The sequence below is a fragment of the Salvelinus fontinalis genome, chromosome 12 (genome assembly GCF_029448725.1).
Source record: "Salvelinus fontinalis isolate EN_2023a chromosome 12, ASM2944872v1, whole genome shotgun sequence".
In the NCBI taxonomy this organism is placed as follows: Eukaryota; Metazoa; Chordata; class Actinopteri; order Salmoniformes; family Salmonidae; genus Salvelinus; species Salvelinus fontinalis.
Window position 1 is genome coordinate 10,533,874 of NC_074676.1, and position 18,992 is coordinate 10,552,865.

General features: G+C 43.7%; 1 protein-coding gene across 1 annotated transcript in view; it reads left to right on the forward strand.

The window, feature by feature from the left end:
- Nucleotides 1–14,892, forward strand: part of LOC129866769 (synaptotagmin-9-like) — a 52,099-nt gene extending 37,207 nt beyond the window's left edge. The window contains exons 4-7 of the mRNA XM_055939631.1: nucleotides 6,540–6,660; nucleotides 8,627–8,798; nucleotides 12,165–12,294; nucleotides 13,763–14,892. Coding sequence (XP_055795606.1) covers nucleotides 6,540–6,660; nucleotides 8,627–8,798; nucleotides 12,165–12,294; nucleotides 13,763–13,837 — 498 coding nt within the window. The 3' untranslated portion in view covers nucleotides 13,838–14,892. The remainder of the gene's footprint in view (nucleotides 1–6,539; nucleotides 6,661–8,626; nucleotides 8,799–12,164; nucleotides 12,295–13,762) is intronic.
- Nucleotides 14,893–18,992: the final 4,100 nt, after the last annotated feature.

Below are 18,992 nucleotides of genomic sequence, written 5' to 3' on the forward strand. Positions count from 1 at the left end.
TTACTACCTAGCTCCACAATAACCACCACTGCAGCATCTGTAACGATCGTCGTATAGAGGAGAAGGAGAAGACCAAGGTGTAGCGTGGTAAGTACTCATAACTACTTTTAATGAATACGAATACTATAACAAAACAACAAAAACAATAAACAAACAGTTCTGCAAGGTGACATACACTAAACAGAAAACAACCACCCACAACTCACAATGGAAAACAGGCTACCTAAGTATGGCTCCCAATCAGAGACAACGATAGACAGCTGCCTCTGATTGGGAACCACACCAGGCCAAACACATAGAAATAGACAACCTAGACATACAACATAGAATACCCACCCACATCACACCCTGACCAAACTAAAAATAGAAACATACAAAGCCATCTACGGTCAGGGCGTGACAGCATCATTTAATTTATTTAACTAGGCGAGTCAGTTAAGAACAAATTGTTATTTACAATGAGGGCCAAACCCTCCCCTAACCCGGACGACACTGGGCCAATTATGCGCCGCCCTATGGGACTCCTGATCACCGCCGGTTGTGATATAGCCCGGGATTGAACAAGGGTCTGTAGTGATGCCTCTAGCACTGCGATGCAGTGCCTTAGACCACTGCACCACTCGGAAGCCTCCAGTGGCGCAGCGGTCTAAGTGATGAGCACATCACATCTCCTTACGTTATGTCTTATTGATCTGCATTGTGGAAACAGACATGGGCTGAACATAATACTTGAGGAATGACTGATGAAGAAGGAAGGAAAGATAAAATGGGTTTACAACAATATGCCTTAGCTCCTCTCTCAGCAGTTGGCCCGTAGTTATCAAGTTTTGGTTCAAAAGTCCACTTATTCCATTGTCTTAAGAATATTTTTATTTTTCAAGATGACAACAGAGTCATTCCAAAGTCCATTATTATTACATGAGTAGTACATTTATGAGTGATTGAAATGTGTTAGTTTACCCTGATTGTGTCTGTGTTCATTTAGAAGCCCAGTGAAACACATCTAAAATGCTGAATCATGTCGTTCCACAGCTGCTGACTTACTGTCTGCTAACGTAATAGGATGACATGCCAAGACATGGTCTTACACGTGCTGGCTATTGCAAAGCCATTTTTACCTCCCTCTCTATCTCCCTCCCTCTTTGTCTCCCTCTGTTTCTCTCTACAAACATGGTAGTAACACACCCTGTATGTTAAGAGGCTCTTAAAAGAGAGAGAGATCCTAGGGGGGAAGGTGAAAGATGGATAATAACACAAGATAGACTGTCAGCCTTCTCTCTCAGCCATATTGGGGGCCAGTTTAATTTCATTGAAAGAGCACAAGTGACATAATTCCACCACTGACTTGATTTAAGTACTTCAATGAATGGAGGAGACTGTTATCCTATAGTCTGCAAATGGAAGTGGGTAATTGGATTATTTAGCCTGAGAGTGATGGGCTGCATGGTCCACCCCTAATCTCTTTGTGAGTATGTGTGGGGAGGTTGCATGTGTGTGTACGCACGTGCTCGTGTGTGTGTGTGTGTGTGCGTGTGTGTGTGTGTGCATGCGTGATTTGTACCACTTTACGACGGAGACCTCCTGCCGCGCCTTCTGAGTGACCAGGTCAGTGTAGCAAAGTGCGGACCGATGATGATGTACTGTAGGTTAGAGGTCACTGTGGTGTCTTGCCCTATGTTGACAGCCTTGATAAATCAACTCATTTGTTTGATTACATTTACAGTGATTTTGGACACAGGCCAGAGAGCAGTGATAGATCGCATTAGATCTGTCATTTCAATCATCCACATAGAGGACTTATTGATGCTTGAATGGATGTGCCAATTCTACATGTTCCACTATTACACTCCCAATCAACGACGTTGTCTAAAAAACAAATATCCAACAACAACCACCAAAGTCATTCCTTACAGGACATGACATGATTTATAATGCACAAAGAATAGCAGGACAAGTCGCACCCATTATTAGTTCAAGTCATTAGCAACCATTAGCAACCATCTCTGTTGGATGTGATGTGAGGTGTTTTACACAGACGCTTTTAAATGGAACATCAAAGTAAGCAGCTAACTGTGTGAATTGAGCCATTTATAGTAACAAGGATTTTCATGTACAGAACATTAGAACAATGCAGCACATCAGACAGCATGTGTTGTTATTCTTAAACGTTAGTATTAACTTTGGAGTCTATTTGGGCTCTATTCATACAGAAAAACATTTTCCAATTCAGGTTCATGGTCGTTGTGAGTTAGCAGTGAGCACAAATGTAGCTGTGATTGCATTTCAATATACAGTGCCTTCGGAAAGTATTCAGACCCCTTGACTTTATCTACATTTTGTTAGGTCATAGCCTTGTTCTAAAAATGGATTTCAAAAAATAATCTCATCAATCTATACACTATACACCGTCATGCCAAAGCGAAAACAGGTTTAGAAATATTAGCAAATGTCTGAAGAAAACCCCCCGGTAATATCACATTTACATTCAGACCCTTTTGTCAGTACTTTGGTGAAGTACCTTTGTCAGCAATTACAGCGCGAGTCTTTTTGGGTATGATGCTTCAAGCTAGGCAAGATATTTATTTGGGGAGTTTCTCCCATTCTTCTCTGCAGATCCTCCCAAGCTCTGTCAGGTTGAATGGGGACCGATGCTGCACAGCTATTTTCAGGTCTCTCCAGAGATGTTCGATCGAGTCCAAGTCCGGGCTCTGGCTCGGCCACTTAAAGACATTCAGAGAATTGTCCCGAAGCCACTCCTGCGTTGTCTTGGTTGTGTGCTTAGGGTCGTTGTCCTGTTGGAAGGAAAACGTTTTCCCCAGTCTGAGGTCCTGAGTGCTCTGGAGTAGGTTTTCATCAAGGTTCTCTCTCTACTTTGCTCCGTTCATCATTGCCTAGATCCTGACAAGTCTCCCAGTCCCTGCCACTGAAAAACACCCCCACAGCATGATGCTGCCACCACCATACTTAACTGAATGGATTCAGGTCAAAGAGTTGAATCTTGGTTTCACCAGACCAGAGAATCTTGTTTCTCACGGGCTGAGAGACGTTAGATGCCTTTTGGCAAACTCCAAGTGGGCTGTCATGTGTCTTTTACTGAGGAGTGGATTCTGTCTGGCCACTCTACCATAAATGCCTGATTGGTGGTGTGCTGCCAAGTTTCTTGTCCTTCTGGAAGGTTCTCCAATCTCCACAGAGAAACGCTAGAGCTCTGTCAGTGTGACCATCGGGTTCTTGGTCACCTCCCTGACCAAGGCCCTTCTCCACTGATTGCTCAGTTTAGCCGTGCGGCCAGCTCTAGGAAGGGTCTTAGTGCTTCCAAACTTCTTCCATTTAAGAATGATGGAGGCCACTGTGTTCTTGCGGACCGTCAATGCTGCAGCAATTTTTTGGTACCCTTCCCCAGATCTGTGCCTCAACACAATCCTGTCTCGGAGCTCTAAGTACAATTATTTTGACATCATTGGTTTTGCTCTGACATGCACTCTCAACTGTGGGACCTTATATAAACAGGTGTGTGCTTTTCCAAATCATGCACAATCAATTGAATTTACCGCAGGTGGACTCCAATCACGTTGTAGAAACATCTCACGGATGGTCAATGGTAACAGGATGCACCTGAGCACCCATTTTATAAATTAGCTTTTTGCTTTGTCATTATGGGGTATTGTGTGTAGATTGGTGAGGATTTTTATTTTATTCATCAATTTAGAATAAAGCTGTAACGTAGCAAAATGTGAATTAAGTCAAGGGATCTGAATACATTACGAAGACACTGTATTCAAACTTCATTAATAACTTCATCATTGAACATATCCCCCTAGTAAAACCCAACCCACAGAGAGCACAGTCACTGTGGGGCCCCCAACCCAGGATATGAACACGTCATAACCTAGGGGGGGACAACTCTGGTACACCTCTGCTATTTGGAGAACTAAAACCTGTTGCCACTATTGACAATGGGCTTGTCAAAGCCATGGCAGCTAGGCAGAAAGGCCTGATAGCCCTGGCAAGCTCCAGCAGGGTGTGAGCTAGATAGCTTCTCGGGGAGGCTGTGTCTGTGTGAGACTGGGACTGACCACTGACCAGGCTGGTGACCAAGCCAGACCTGATAATGAGCAGTTCTCTGTGGAGAGCTGAACTGACCTTTCCTGCTGAAGCAGAATACTGGGGCTTCCCACTGAGCCCAGGGGCCTGCCAATGGGAACTTTCACACAGGGAGAATGATCTGTTATAACAGGCCCATACAGCTCAGGGCTGAGGAGCACATGCACACGCACACGTACACGCACACGCACACACACACAAAGACTAATTCAGATGTCAGGCTAGTGTCAGCCAAGCCTGGAGATGCTGCTTATTTACAGTAGGTTCCCAGCTTCTAAAACCAGGGGCTTTGACCAAGTTTATGGTCCGGTAGTCTGCATCTTAACTATGTTTGGTGTTTCCTGCTCCTACCTCAAGCTGAGAGAAACGTACAGTGGTAACAGGTTTGTCAGGCTTACATTACAACGTGAGGTGCATGCCTCAACTTGAGGTGAGACTCCTGGCCTTCATAATCCATGCCGGTAACTAACCTTGTGACTGACGCTTGTGTATAACGAACACATCACTCTCTCATGCTATTTTCAGAGGTGATAATTGGAGCGCTTCTCTTCCTGTCCACTTACATACGCCTTGCCGTAGCCAGCAAAAACCAGCGACAATTACCCCAGTGATTATCACATTGGTTGCTGTAACTTCAATCACCTCAGTCGTTCTACAAACACACAGCCTATTACAGTAGTTATACAATTAGCCGCTACACATTTACGCATTTACGCAACAAAAAAAATACAATTATAACATAACTCAAACGGAAGGCATTTGCATTTTGGCGCAGTCCACTCGGCACCGGGATTCAAAACTATAATTTAATACTACAGAGGGATCTGTTAGCAGAACAAAATATTTTATTAACAAAAGGTAAACAAATCTGTTGGCTTTACAGAACTGTTATTTTGATTGTTGCAATTTTACAGCTAATTCCCTGAAATTCTACACAGCTAATTCCCTGAAATTCTACACAAATTCTACGCCCTTGCTGTCTCTGCCTGGCCGGTTCCCCTCTCTCCACTGGGATTCTCTGCCTCTAACCCTATTACAGGGGCTGAGTCACTGGCTTACTGGTGCTCTTTCATGCCGTCCCTAGGAGGGGTGCGTCACTTGAGTGGGTTGAGTTACTGACGTGATCTTCCTGTCTGGGTTGGCGCCCCCCCTTGGTTTGTGCTGTGGTGGAGATCTTTGTGGGCTATACTCGGCCTTGTCTCAGGATTGTAAGTTGGTGGTTGAAGATATCCCTCTAGTGGTACGGGGGCTGTGCTTTGGCAAAGTGGGTGGGGTTATATCCTTCCTGTTTGGCCCTGTCCGGGGGTATCTTCGGATGGGGCCACAGTGTCTCCTGACCGCTCCTGTCTCAGCCTCCAGTATTTATGCTGCAGTAGTTTATGTGTCGGGGGGCTAGGGTCAGTTGGTTATACCTGGAGTACTTCTCCTGTCTTATCCAGTGTCCTGTGTGAATTTAAGTATGCTCTCTCTAATTCTCTCGTTCTCTCTTTCCTTCTCTCTCTCTGAGAACCTGAGCCCTAGGACCATACGTCAGGACTACCGGGCATGATGACTCCTTGCTGTCCCCAGTCCGCCTGGCCTTGCTGCTATTCCAGTTTCAACTGTTCTGTCTGCGGTTACGGAACCCCTACCTGTCCCAGACCTGCTGTTTTCAACTCTTAATGATCGGCTATGAAAAGCCAACTGACATTTATTCATGTTTATTATTTGACCATGCTTGTCACTTATGAACATTTTTGAACATCTTGGCATAGTTCTGTTATAATCTCCACCCGGCACAGCCAGAAGAGGACTGGCCACCCCTCATAGCCTGGTTCCTCTCTAGGTTTCTTCCTAGGTTTTGGCCTTTCTAGGGAGTTTTTCCTAGCCACCGTGCTTCTACACCTGCATTACTAGCTGTTTGGGGTTTTAGGCTGGGTTTCTGTACAGCACTTCGAGATATTAGCTGATGTACGAAGGGCTATATAAAATAAACTTGATTGATTGATTGATTGATTGATGTCTTATGCCATGTTAATATGATATCTTATTGAGAGAAACTAATAAAATCAGTGGGGGCCCCCTGGAGCTCAGGGCCTCTGGTCACGTGCGCTGCGTGCCCGGTCAGTAATTCAGCACGTTTTTAGATAGCTGGAAAGTCTAAGTACACTAAGCAGTACCAATATAATTTCTTTACTGACATGGGTTAATTGAGTGATTGTCAATGAGTGACATGTAACAAGATGCAAGACAAACTGCTGATGCATAACCAAGCTTAGAAATTGCACGTTGTGCATTCTATTATTCTAACTCTCAACAGTAAGTTGAGGTCCCGACTGCTCACATAGTCCACTGTAAACCAGCGGAATCTCTAACAGTGAAGCCAGAGCTAAATGGTGACATCATGAGACATTCAGTTACTAACCAATTTCACTGATGTTTTCATTGCTTTGTAGGACAATGTGGACTTGGGGGATCTCATGTTCTCCCTGTGTTACCTACCAACGGCTGGAAGGCTAACCATCACAATGATCAAGGCTAGGAACCTCAAAGCCATGGACATCACTGGAGCCTCAGGTAGGGGGTCCTTAATGTGGGGACTGGGGTACAAATGTAATGTGGATTCTGCTTAGTTATCACTGGATGGATAAATTATATGACAGACTACTATATGAAATGGAATGGTCATTTCTGTCTCCCAGTCTTTTAATAATATGGCCCAATAAGTAGAAGCCATGACGAAACATATCAATGGAGCATAAGAATTAAGGAGGCCATGTGTGCACCCGAAATGGCACCCTATTCCCTATACAGTTGAAGTCGGAAGTTTACATACACTTAGGTTGGAGTCATGAAAACTCATTTTTCAACCACTCCACAAATTTCTTGTTAACAAACTATAGTTTTGGCAAGTCGGTTAGGACATCTACTTTGTGCATGACACAAGTAATTGTTCCAACAATTTTTTACAGACAGATTATTTCACTTATAATTCACTGTATCACAATTCCAGTGGGTCAGAAGTTTACATACACTAAGTTGATTGTGCCTTTAAACAGCTTGGAAAATTACAGAAAATGATGTCATGGCTTTAGAAGCTTCTGATAGGCTAATTGACATAATTTGAGTCAATTGGAAGTGTAACTGTGGATGTATTTCAAGGCCTACCTACACACTCAGTGCCTCTTTGCTTGACATCATGGGGAAATCAAAAGAAATCAGCCAAGACCTCAGAAAACAAATTGTAGACCTCCAAGTCTGGTTCATCCTTGGGAGCAATTTCCAAACGACTGAAGGTACCACGTTCATCTGTACAAACAATAGTACGCAAGTATAAACACCATGGAACCACGCAGACGTCTTACCGCTCAGGAAGGAGACTCGTTCTGTCTCCTAGAGATGAACGTACTTTGGTGCGAAAAGTGCAAATCAATCCCAGAACAACAGCAAAGGACCATGTGAAGATGCTGGAGGAAACAGGTACAAAAGTATCCATATCCACAGTAAAACGAGTCCTATATCGACATAACTTGAAAGGCTGCTCAGCAAGGAAAAAGCCACTGCTCCAAAACCGCCATTAAAAAGCCAGACTACGGTTTGCAACTGCACATGGGGACAAACATCATACTTTTTGGAGAAATGTGGTCTGCTCTGGTCTGATGAAACAAAAATAGAACTGTTTGGCCATAATGACCATCGTTGTGTTTGGAGGAAAAATTGGGAAGCTTGCAAGCCGAAGAACACCATCCCAACCGTGAAGCACGGGGGTGGCAGCATCATGTTGTGGGGGTTGCTTTGCTGCAGGAGGGACTGGTGCACTTCACAAATTAGATGGCATCATAAGGAAGTAAAATTATGTGGATATATTGAAGCAACATCTCAAGACATCAGCCAGGAAGTTAAAGCTTGGTTCCAAATGGGTCTTCCAAATGGACAATGACCCTAAGCATACGTCCAAAGTTGTGGCAAAATGGCTTAAGGACAACAAAGTCAAGGTATTGGAGTGGCCATCACAAAGCCCTGACCTCAATCCTATAGAACATTTGTGGGCAGAACTGAAGAAGCAACGAGGCCTACAAACCTGACTCAGTTACACTATCTCTGTCAGGAGGAATGGGCCCCAATTCACCCATCTTATTGTGGGAACCTTGTGGAAGGCTACCCGAAAACGTTTGACCCAAGTTAAACAATGTAAAGGCAATGCTACCAAATACTAATTGAGTGTATGTAATCTTCTGACCCACTGAGAATGTGACGAAAGAAATAAAAGCTGAAATAAATCATTCTCTCCACTATTATTCTGACATTTCACATTCTTAAAATAAAGTGGTGATCCTAACTGACCTAAGACAGGGAATTTTTACTAGGATTAAATGTCAGGAATTGTGAAAAACTGAGTTTAAATGTATTTGGCTAAGGTGTATTTAAACTTCCGACTTCAACTGTATACTGCACTACTTTTGACCAGAGGCCTGTGTGGATGCATCCCATGTGTTACTCCGTGGGTTTACCTGGGTTCACACTGTGTCCCAACTCTCTCTAGATCCATATGTGAAGGTGTCTTTGATGTGTGAGGGACGGAGATTGAAGAAGAGGAAAACATCCACCAAGCGAAACACTCTGAATCCAGTCTACAACGAAGCCATAGTATTTGATGTCCCTCCTGAGAACATTGATCAGATCAGTCTCCTAATAGCAGTGATGGACTACGATCGGTAAATACATTTTGTTTCGCAACGCTTTTTATGAACTGAACTTCCTATCATTATGACAGCAGTTTAGGTTTTAAAACCCAGATCGGTCCAAACCAGGACCCACGACAGTACGGCGTAAATACAACAAAATACAATCCACCACAACCTAACAGAAGGAACAAGCCCGCACAACAGAAAGCGGGCATTGCCAGCTTAAATAGCCCTAATTACAACTAAACAAGGAACAGGTGAAAACAATAAGACTCAACCAACCGAACAGGGAAAAAGGGATTGGTGGCAGCTAGTAGACCGGTGACGACGACCGCCGAGCACCGCCTGAACAGGAAGAGGAACCGCCTTCGGTGGGATTCGTGACAGATGTATATAGGGCAGCAGCCTCTAATGTGCAAGGATGGCTATTTAACAGAATTTAACAGTCTGATGGCCTTGAGATAGAAGCTGTTTTTCAGTCTCTCGGTCCCAGCTTTGATGCACCTGTACTGACCTTGCCTTATGGATGATAGCGGGGTGAACAGGCAGTGGCTCGGGTGGTTGTTGTCCTTGATAATATTTTTGGCATTCCTGTGACATTGGGTGCTGTAGGTGTCCTGGAGGGCAGGTAGTTTGCCCCCGGTGATGTGTTGGACAGACCGCACCCCCCTCTGGAGAGACCTGCGTTTGCGGGAGGTGCAGTTGCCGTACCAGGTGGTGATACAGCCCGACAGGATGCTCTCAATTGTGCATCTGTAAAAGTTTGTGAGGGTTTTAGGTGCCAAGACAAATTTCTTCAGCCTAATGAGGTTGAAGATGCGCTGTTGCGCCTTCTCCACGCTGTCTGTCTGTGTGGGGGGACCATTTCAGTTTGTAAGTGATATGTACGCCAAGAAACTTGAAGCCTTCCACCTTCTCCACAGTTGTCCCATCGATGTGGATTGGGGGATGCTCCCTCTGCTGTTTCCTGAAGTCCACAATTAGCTCCTTTGTTTTGTTGACGTTGGTTGAGAGGTTATTTTCCTTGCACCACACTCCCAGGGCCTTCACCTCCTTCCTGTCTCATCATTGTTGGTAATCGGGCCTACTACTGTTGTGTCGTCTGCGAACTTGATGATTGAGTTGGAGGCATGCGTGGCCACTCAGTCATTGGTGAACAGGGAGTACAGGAGGGGCTGAGCACGCATCCTTGTGGGGCCCCAGTGTTGAGTATCAGCGAAGTGGAGGTGTTTTTTCCTACCTTCACCACCTGTGGGTGGCCCGTCAGAAAATCCAGGACCCAGTTGCACAGGGTGGGGTTCAGACCGAGCCTCAAGATAATGATGAGCTTGGAGGGTACTATGGTGTTGAATGCTGAGCTGTAGTCAATGAACAACATTCTTACATAGGTATTCCTCTTGTCCAGATGGGTTAGGGCAGTGTGCAGTGCGATGGCGATTGCATCGTCTTTGGATCTATTGGGGCGGTAAGCAAATTGGAGTGGGTCTAGGGTGTCAGGTAAGATATAGATGATATGATCCTTGACTAGTATCTCAAAGCACTTCATGATGACAGAAGTGAGTGCTACGGGGCGATAGTCATTTAGTTCAGTTACCTTTGCTTTCTTGGGTAGATGAACAATGGTGGACATCTTGAAGCATGTGGGGACAGTAGACTGGGATAGGGAGAGACTGAATATGTCCGTAAACACTCCAGCCAGCTGGTCTGTTGATGCTCTGAGGACGTGGCTAGGGATGCCGTCTGGCCGGCAGCCTTGCGAGGGTTAACATGTTTAGATGTCTTACTTAAGTCGGCCACAGAGAAGGTGAGCTCCCAGTCCTTGGTAGCAGGCCGCTTTGGTGGCACTGTGTTATCCTCAAAGCGGGCGAAGAAGGTATTTAGCTTGTCTGGAAGAAACACGTCGGTGTCCGTCGATGTGTTTGTAGTCTGAGCCGTTGAATTGCGACTCCAGTTTTTCTCTATGCTGATGTTTTGCCTGTTTGATTGCCTTATGGAGGGAATAACTACACTGTTTGTATTCAGCCGTATTCCCAGTCACCTTGCCATGGTTAAATGCGACGGTTCCCGCTTTCAGTTTCGCGCGAATGCTGCCATCTATCCACGGTTTCTGGTTAGGGTATGTTTTAATAGTCACAGTGGGTACAACATCTCCTATTCACTTCCTGATGAACTCAGTCACCGTATCAGTGTATACGTCGATAATATTCTCGGAGGCTACCCGGAACATATCCCAGTCCGCGTGATCAAAACAATCTTGAAGCGTGGATTCCGATTGGTCAGCTTTGAATAGTTCTTAGCACAGGTACTTCCTGTTTGAGTTTCTGCCTATAGGAAGGAAGGCGCAAAATGGAGTCATGATCAGATTTGCTGAAAGGGAGGGCGGGGGAGGGCCTTGTAGGTATCCAGAAAGTTGGCGTAGCAGTGGTCGATTGTTTTAGCAACGTGAGTACTACAGTCAATGTGTTGATAGAACTTCGGCAAACTTTCCCTCAAATTTGCTTTCTTAAAATCCTCAGCTACAATAAATGTGGCCTCAGGATATGTAGTTTCCAGTTTGCATAAAGTCCAGTGAAGTTCTTTGAGGGCCGTTGTGGTATCGGCTTGAGGGGGGATATACACGCCTGTGACTATAACCGAAGAGAATTCTCTTGGGAGATAATACGGTCGGCATTTGATTGTGAGGTATTCTAGGTCGGGTGAACAAAAAGACTTGAGTTCCTGTATGTTATCACAATCACACCAAAAGTCATTAATGATGAAACATCACAACCCCCACCCTTCTTTCCGGAGAGATATTTATTCCTTTCTGCGCGATGAACTGAGAACCCAACTGGATGGACGGACTCAGACAGTATATCCCGAGAGAGCCATGTTTCCGTGAAACCGAGTATGTTACAATTCCTGATGTCTCTCTGGAAGAAATCCTTGCCCTGAGCTCGTCAACTTTATTATCCTGTTTCCTCCCCTATACAAGCACATAGCTGAGACTCCCTAAGTGTAACATGTTTTAGTTGATCATTGGCCTAGAAAGCAGCTGGCATTCAAGAGAGGAGGAAACAACATTACAAAACAAAAATACTGACGAACAAGCACAGAGCACATACTCTTTTCCTCCTTATGCTGTTCAGAGTAAATATTTGAGGAGTTAAAAATAATCTGCCGAACATCACTATAATAATTACACGAAGGAACACAATGTTGGACAGAAAATGCACTAGGATATGTACAACTACAGGGCTTCTAAATCTATCTGTAAGACAAGTGGACTACCTATTAAATGAAAACATGTAGAGGTGCACAAATCAACATGGTTTTAAATCAAAAACATGAATGGGAGTGCATTTATGGCAACAAAAGGTTTTAAAATGACCATATGTTTGTCCCCCCCTCTCACAGTGTAGGTCACAATGAGGTCATTGGAGTGTGTAGGGTGGGCAATGAGGCGGAGAGCCTGGGCCGAGACCACTGGAACGAGATGCTGTCATACCCCCGCAAGCCCATCGCCCACTGGCACCCCCTGGTAGAGGTATGTGTGTGTGTGTCTGTGTCTGTGTCTGTGTGTGTGTGTGTGTGTGTGTGTGTGTGTGTGTGTGTGTGTGTGTGTGTGTGTGTGTGTGTGTGTCTGTGTGTCTGTGTGTCTGTGTGTGTGCCAGTCCATTCATCCATCTGTCTGTCCCTCCCTCCGTCTTTCTATGTGAGTCAACGCATAAAGCGATGGAAGAAGAAAGACTGTCAAAGCTTTATCCTTGACATTATGACCACACATCTCAAGTGTAAGTAGACAGCAAGCAGTAGAGCTCTACTTCTCTAGCTTGTATAGGGACAATAAAACACAAGCAGGATTACATAAAACAAATGTCTGCTTGACTTGTTTTTGTGCCATCATCAGAACAATCCATTCCTGCAGTGGGAGAGGAGGGGAGAAGGCGGCTTTATTGCTATTTAAAAACACTACTCCTCCATCCTCATTAATGGACGCCAGAAATAGATCAACATTTATTTGGAGTTGTTGACACAAAATCTATTCATATTCATCTGAGAGGTTAAAAGCAGAAATTGGAACAGTAATGTTGCCTACACAGTGGTATAACTGAAGTGCTTGTCATTGGATATCATTGTAGCTGCACAGTCAGAAGCCCTGGGGTGTATTCACTTGGAACCAAACAGAGCCAAACAAAAGCCAACAGAATCAAACGGAATGATATGGGGAGGGACCTTCCTGAATTTGTCCAATATAAACTTTTTGGGAGTAAACGGTTGCCATTGTAAAATGTTTTGCAACTGTTTGCCACGGTCTTCGTCAAATGAATACAACCCTGTTCCTCCTATTAAGCTGAAGAAGACACACACACACACTTGACTTTTCATTATTTTTGCTCGCATCTTTTCATGGATTGGTGTTTTGAAATCTTAGTGCAAGACTCGCTGACCCTCAAGGCCACAGACAGTTCTCATCAATAATTCACATTCCAGGCCACTTGAGCCAAGGTTGTGCTCCCGCTACACAGAACCGCTAAAACAGCCCTTTAAACTGTGCTTACATCTCTCTTTCGCTCCCTGTCTTCCCCTGGGCTGCTTTTTCAGGCTGTTAAATTCCATCTAGGAGGAAAATAAAAAAGGGCAAAAAATAAATGTTTGGTATTTCCTACTGATTTTGTGTTTCTTGAAAGTAGGACAATGTATTTAGAGTATGTTTCTTATTAAACGGAGAAGGAATTTCGGAGACACAGTGGGGTGACAATGATTTTCAGACAGAGGCACGACAGAACCCACAGGGGGTCTACACACACCGAGGCCATTTTTTTTGTAAAATGAATTAAAACTACAGAGTGCATTGTGACTTCAGCCTCACAGTCTCTATTTACCGAAATTAGATTTCACCTCCGACTCTTTCCCTCTTTGTGCAATTCAGCTGTCAAATTGTATTCCCTTACCTGATTTAACCTGGTTATGCTCATCTCTCTGACTGTGTTTCCTCTCGGTGTGTTCTCTAGTGGATGGGTCAGGGAACTGCAGGTGGAAGCCAGGGCGGTTCCACCAACTCTCTGAAGACTCCTCCCTCACCATAAAGAGAACACAGGGTGGTGAAGGAGAGGAACAGCAGAGACCCCAAGCATCAAGAGAGGAGGAGAGATCAGTATGCTAGTAATGGTAGATGTTACACTTGGTTTCCCCAACATAAATTAAGCTTAGTGCTGAACTAAAAAGCATGCTCAATAGAAGATCCATTTGAAAGTGCTTACTGATCCAGGACAGGCTTAAAACTTCTTCAGGATTGGTGGGTCCCCTGCAGGACGGTTGAGCTAATGTAGGCTAATGTGATTAGCAGGTTGTAAGTAACAAGAACATTTCCCAGGACATAGACATATCTGATATTGTCAGAAAGCTTAAATTCTTGTTAATCTAACTGCACTGTCTAATTTACAGTAGCTATTACAGTGAAAGAGTACCATGCTATTGTTTGAGGAGAGTGCACAGTTTTGAACATGAAAAGTTATTAATAAACAAATTAGGCACATTTGGGCAGTCTGGTACAACATTTTGAACAGAAATGCAATGGTTCATTGGATCAGTCTAAAACTTTGCCCATACACTGCTGCCATATAGTGGCCAAAATTTAAATTCCACCTGGGCTGGAATAATTTCTCTTGCATTTCAAAGATGATAGTACAAAAAAATTCAAAAAAATATATATATTTTTCTTTGTATTATGTTTTACCAGATGTAATGTGTTATATTCTCCTACATTCCTTTTACATTTCCACAAAAAGTGTTTCCTTTCAAATGGCACCAAGAATATATGTTTAGTCAACTGCATGTCCAGTGGCCATTCATTAGTACTATTTGTTTAAAAAACTACAGAAATCTAAAAAGTGTTAAAGTTTCAGTTGGGAGGTAATAATATAGTCTTGTTTATGTCTTGTTTAATAACACATTGTTACAATTAATTGATCTTTGTTATTTGGGTACAGTGCATGGTTCTTTGTGCGTAATATTGCTCTTTGGTTGATTACTTTGCGAGATACTAACATACTGTAAACATAAAATGTACCATGAAACTAAGACCTAGTATGTAAATTGTCCATTCAGATGTTACTAAATAAATATTTATATTATAAATTTACCACACAAAGACAGATGGGTGATTTTATGATCTCAAGAGTGAATTTCTGTGTCAGGAAGAAGAGAAAAGCCTTAGAGCCTGTCCTCGACACCTTTCACCACAAAGACGCTCTCTTCACACCTGCAGTTACAAGTCCCCAACAGGCCACAGACACACACGACAGATGCCGAGCCCTGCACCAAACCAGTTGACGACCTAACAAACAGCAACGAGGTTGCAGCAGGATGATAAAATATCAAAACTGATGAGATGTGATTGACAGACAGTGGGGAGTGCTCCAATCAGAGTGTGTCTGAGCTGCACACTGGGCTGCTGATGGGAACACAACACAGGAACAAAGACAGATCCATCTGCAGTGCTGGAGCCAGGTTTCGAATCAGTCCCCTCCCTCAGTGAAATCACACCCAGCACTGTGCAGTCTGCAGGTAGTCAACAGGTGACCTCTGATGAGGAGGATGTGGCCCCAGCAGCAGCCACATGGAGATCTCAATTAATGACATCAGAACAAGACCACTGATTACTACTACGCAGGGTCAGATCAAAAAATAAAAAGATACCTCAAACACACATCTCAACATCAATCACACAATTAAACACACGTCAATATTAATGTTGACATGAAATGCCAAACGGCGTGAATAGAGGCAAATGGCAATATATTTCTGTGCTTAAAAATACGACGGAAGCCACTTTTAACTGGAATTGCTTCCCGCAATGAAGACCAACAGTTAGACAGCAGAAAACATGAGGTAGTCAGAATGCAGCTTAGACAACTGATTTTGTGAACATTCTCGACTCATTGCACAGGGCCACATTTGGGACATTTTCCACGGACACTTCTGGCATGTTCTTTCCGGTAAATAGAGTCAGTGAACAAGCATGTTATGACGGTAGTAGTAATACCACTACAGGAGAGGGAGGCCCAGGAGCACCTGGTTGAGGTGCTGTGTACTACTGTAATCAGGACAAAGGGATGGGATAGATGGTAGGGCCGACGGGGGTTGGGTTCCGTGGTGCGCATGCTCGCTCACTAATCACATATTTCAGCATCCAGGCCCCTCTGTTCCAGTAATTACTGTTTGGAAAATAAATAATTTAACAGCAGGATCTCTCTGAAGTGCAAAGCAGTGCCAAACTGGGTGTTCTCTTCATGACTACTTCTTAACAACACAGCCACCATTAGAGAGCAGAGGGGACCCACACTTGGAGGCAAAGCGGGAATATGGACAAAGTCATTTATCCTTGTTTAAATTCATATCTTCATTCCACTCTTTACCCTTCAGTCTAATCTTACTTTAATGAAACCTCTTGTTTAATGAAAATGTAATTAAATCTATCCGCTGGTCTTCAGTCGTGGTTTGCCTAATGGTGTGTGTCAGAGCAACAGAGAGAGTGTGAATAAGAATCCCCCGGCAGACAGGCAGAGCCATGTGATATGTTGGGAGACCTGAGATGCTCCCAGGCTGCAGTCTGCTCATAGTCAGGTGCTAATTGAAAACATGTGGCCTGTCAGGGGACAAAATGCCCCAAGTAGATCTCCCAGGAAAACAATTGATGAACAAGATAGGAAGATCACATAAGGTACCTACGACAAACAAGCATGTATAAAAAGCCATCCATAATGAGGATTTGACAGATGAGACCTTAATAACGCAATGGGTAGAACATTTTGATTTTCAGTTTCAACAGAGCAGACGCTCACACTCAACAGACACACTAGACTACTACCATTGGATGAGTCCATGTCCAAGGAAAATTACTCTTTACAGCTGAAAACTGAAAATGTGGTATCCTTAGTGACAGTGTGTGGGAGTCTATTCAACATTTTCCTCCTCCTACACACCTGTATAAGTGCAATATAAAAATACAATTGACCTTAACAAATTCTGCGCTTTTTATTCTGCGCTCAAATGCAGCATCTGCAAGACATCTGATTTGTGTGTTACCTTTTGAACACCCGTAAATTGTACTGTGCTCACGACTAATGTGACCTCTTACTTCACACTTGACATTCTAACCCAGCCTCTTCACACACAGTTAGGTCCAACATTTTTGTCACCCTTGATGAAGATGAGCAGAAAACACTGTATAAAATGTATAACACAAATACTGACATATATTGTATGCAAAAAAAGGGAAAGTTACATTTGTTTATACAAATGCTGTCGCTCAGAGAACAAGTAAAACGAAAAATCTCTCAGAAAGATAGGGGTCAAAATGATTGGCCCTCCTGTTTCTATACCGTTCAATACCTTGCAAGGATAACGGCACTGAGCCTTTTTCTAAAATGTTTAATGAGATTGGAGAACATGTTGGGAGGGATCTTAGACCATTCCTCCATACAGAATCTTTCCAGATTCTCAATATCCTTCGTCTGCTCTTATGGACTTCCCTCTTCACTTCAAACCACAGGTTTTCAATGGGGTTCAAGTCCTGGAGACTGATTTTGTGGTCAATGAACCATCTCTTTGTTGATTTTGATGTGTGCTTGGCGTTATTGTCTTGCTGGTAGATCCACTTGCGGCCTAGTTTCAGCCTCCTGGAAGAGGCAACCAGGTTTTTGGCTAAAATGGCCCAGTACAGGGTAAAGTTCATGATACCGTTGTCCTTAACAAGGGCCCCAGGACCAGTGTAAGCAAAAGAGCCCCATAACATCAAAGACCAACCAAAGAGCTCTATTTTAATGTAATCCAACAAATGTAAACACATGGAGTTTGCTAAACAGCATTGTCACTTGGATTGAAACAGGTAAAATGGTCAGATGACATGAAAATAGAGTTCTTTGTCCACGCACACCATTGGTGGGTTTTGCATCAAAAAGAACCCCATATTAATTGTTAAATAAAATTTATTTGTCTGAGCAATTGTATTAATATGTAATAATATACTTTTTCAAACAATATATCTCAGTATTTGTAGTATTTATTTTATAATGTCTATATCAAGGGAGCCCTTAATTATGGACCTGGCCAAAATCAAGGAAACATCAACATAAAGTGTCTTAATAGGGCGTTGGGCCACCACGAGCCAGAACAGCTTCAATGCACCTTGGCATTGATTCTACAAGAGTCTGGAACTCGATTGGAGGGATGTGACACCATTCTTCCATGAGAAATTCCATCATTTGGTGTTTTGTTGATGGTGGTGGAAAACGCTGTCTCAGGCGCCGCTCCAGAATCTCGCATAAGTGTTCAACTGGGTTGAGATCTGGTGACAGACGTCCATGACATGTGGTTTACATCGTTTTCATGCTCATAAAACCATTCAGTGACCACTCATGTCCTGTGGATGGGGGCATTATCATCCTGTGGGGCCATAGTCATGGTAGCCAAAATAATGGACTGCCCAGCATTTATATACATGAGCATGAAGGGATGTTAATTGCTTAATTAACTTAGGAACCACACCTGTGTGGAACCACCTGCTTTCATTAAACGTTGTATCCCTCATTTACTCAAGTGTTGCCATTATTTTGGCAGTTACCCGTATACGCACGCACACACACAAGCACGCACACAGAGCCACACCTAAGCATGCACACACACATTCACACACACATGAATGCATCTCTCACACATTGCACAGGTGAGCTGCTGCCCACCGTACTGTATGTTCGGATGTGGTCATCTGATGTGCTTCACATACGCCATCCCCTTGGTAGAGCCTGACCTAAATGACTACTTCCATCTCCAACACCGCTACATCTATAGTCTATTTCAAAACATTCCCCATGCATATCTGTGCACGTGCTTCTTAGCTGGGTCCTTTCAAACAGGAGGCTGCACCTAGTTGACCTCCACTACTTTTCCTCTGCGTATCTCAGTGATACTTCAACTACTAACACACTACACGTATGTCTCTTTACAGAGAAACTGTTACCCATTGGTAGAGAAACTGTGCAATTGATAGCTACTGGGCTACAAAGGTTCAACTTCAAAAGAACGATGAACTCAATTATCAAAATCAAGCCCCTTCCTTGGACTAAAATGTAATTGTCTAGGGTCCCCGGACGTGCAGACTCATAATGTTCCGGTAGACTAGTCTAGACTCCCAGGGTGTTCTCGTTAATTACTTCAATTTTTCTCCCCTTCTGCCCTCAA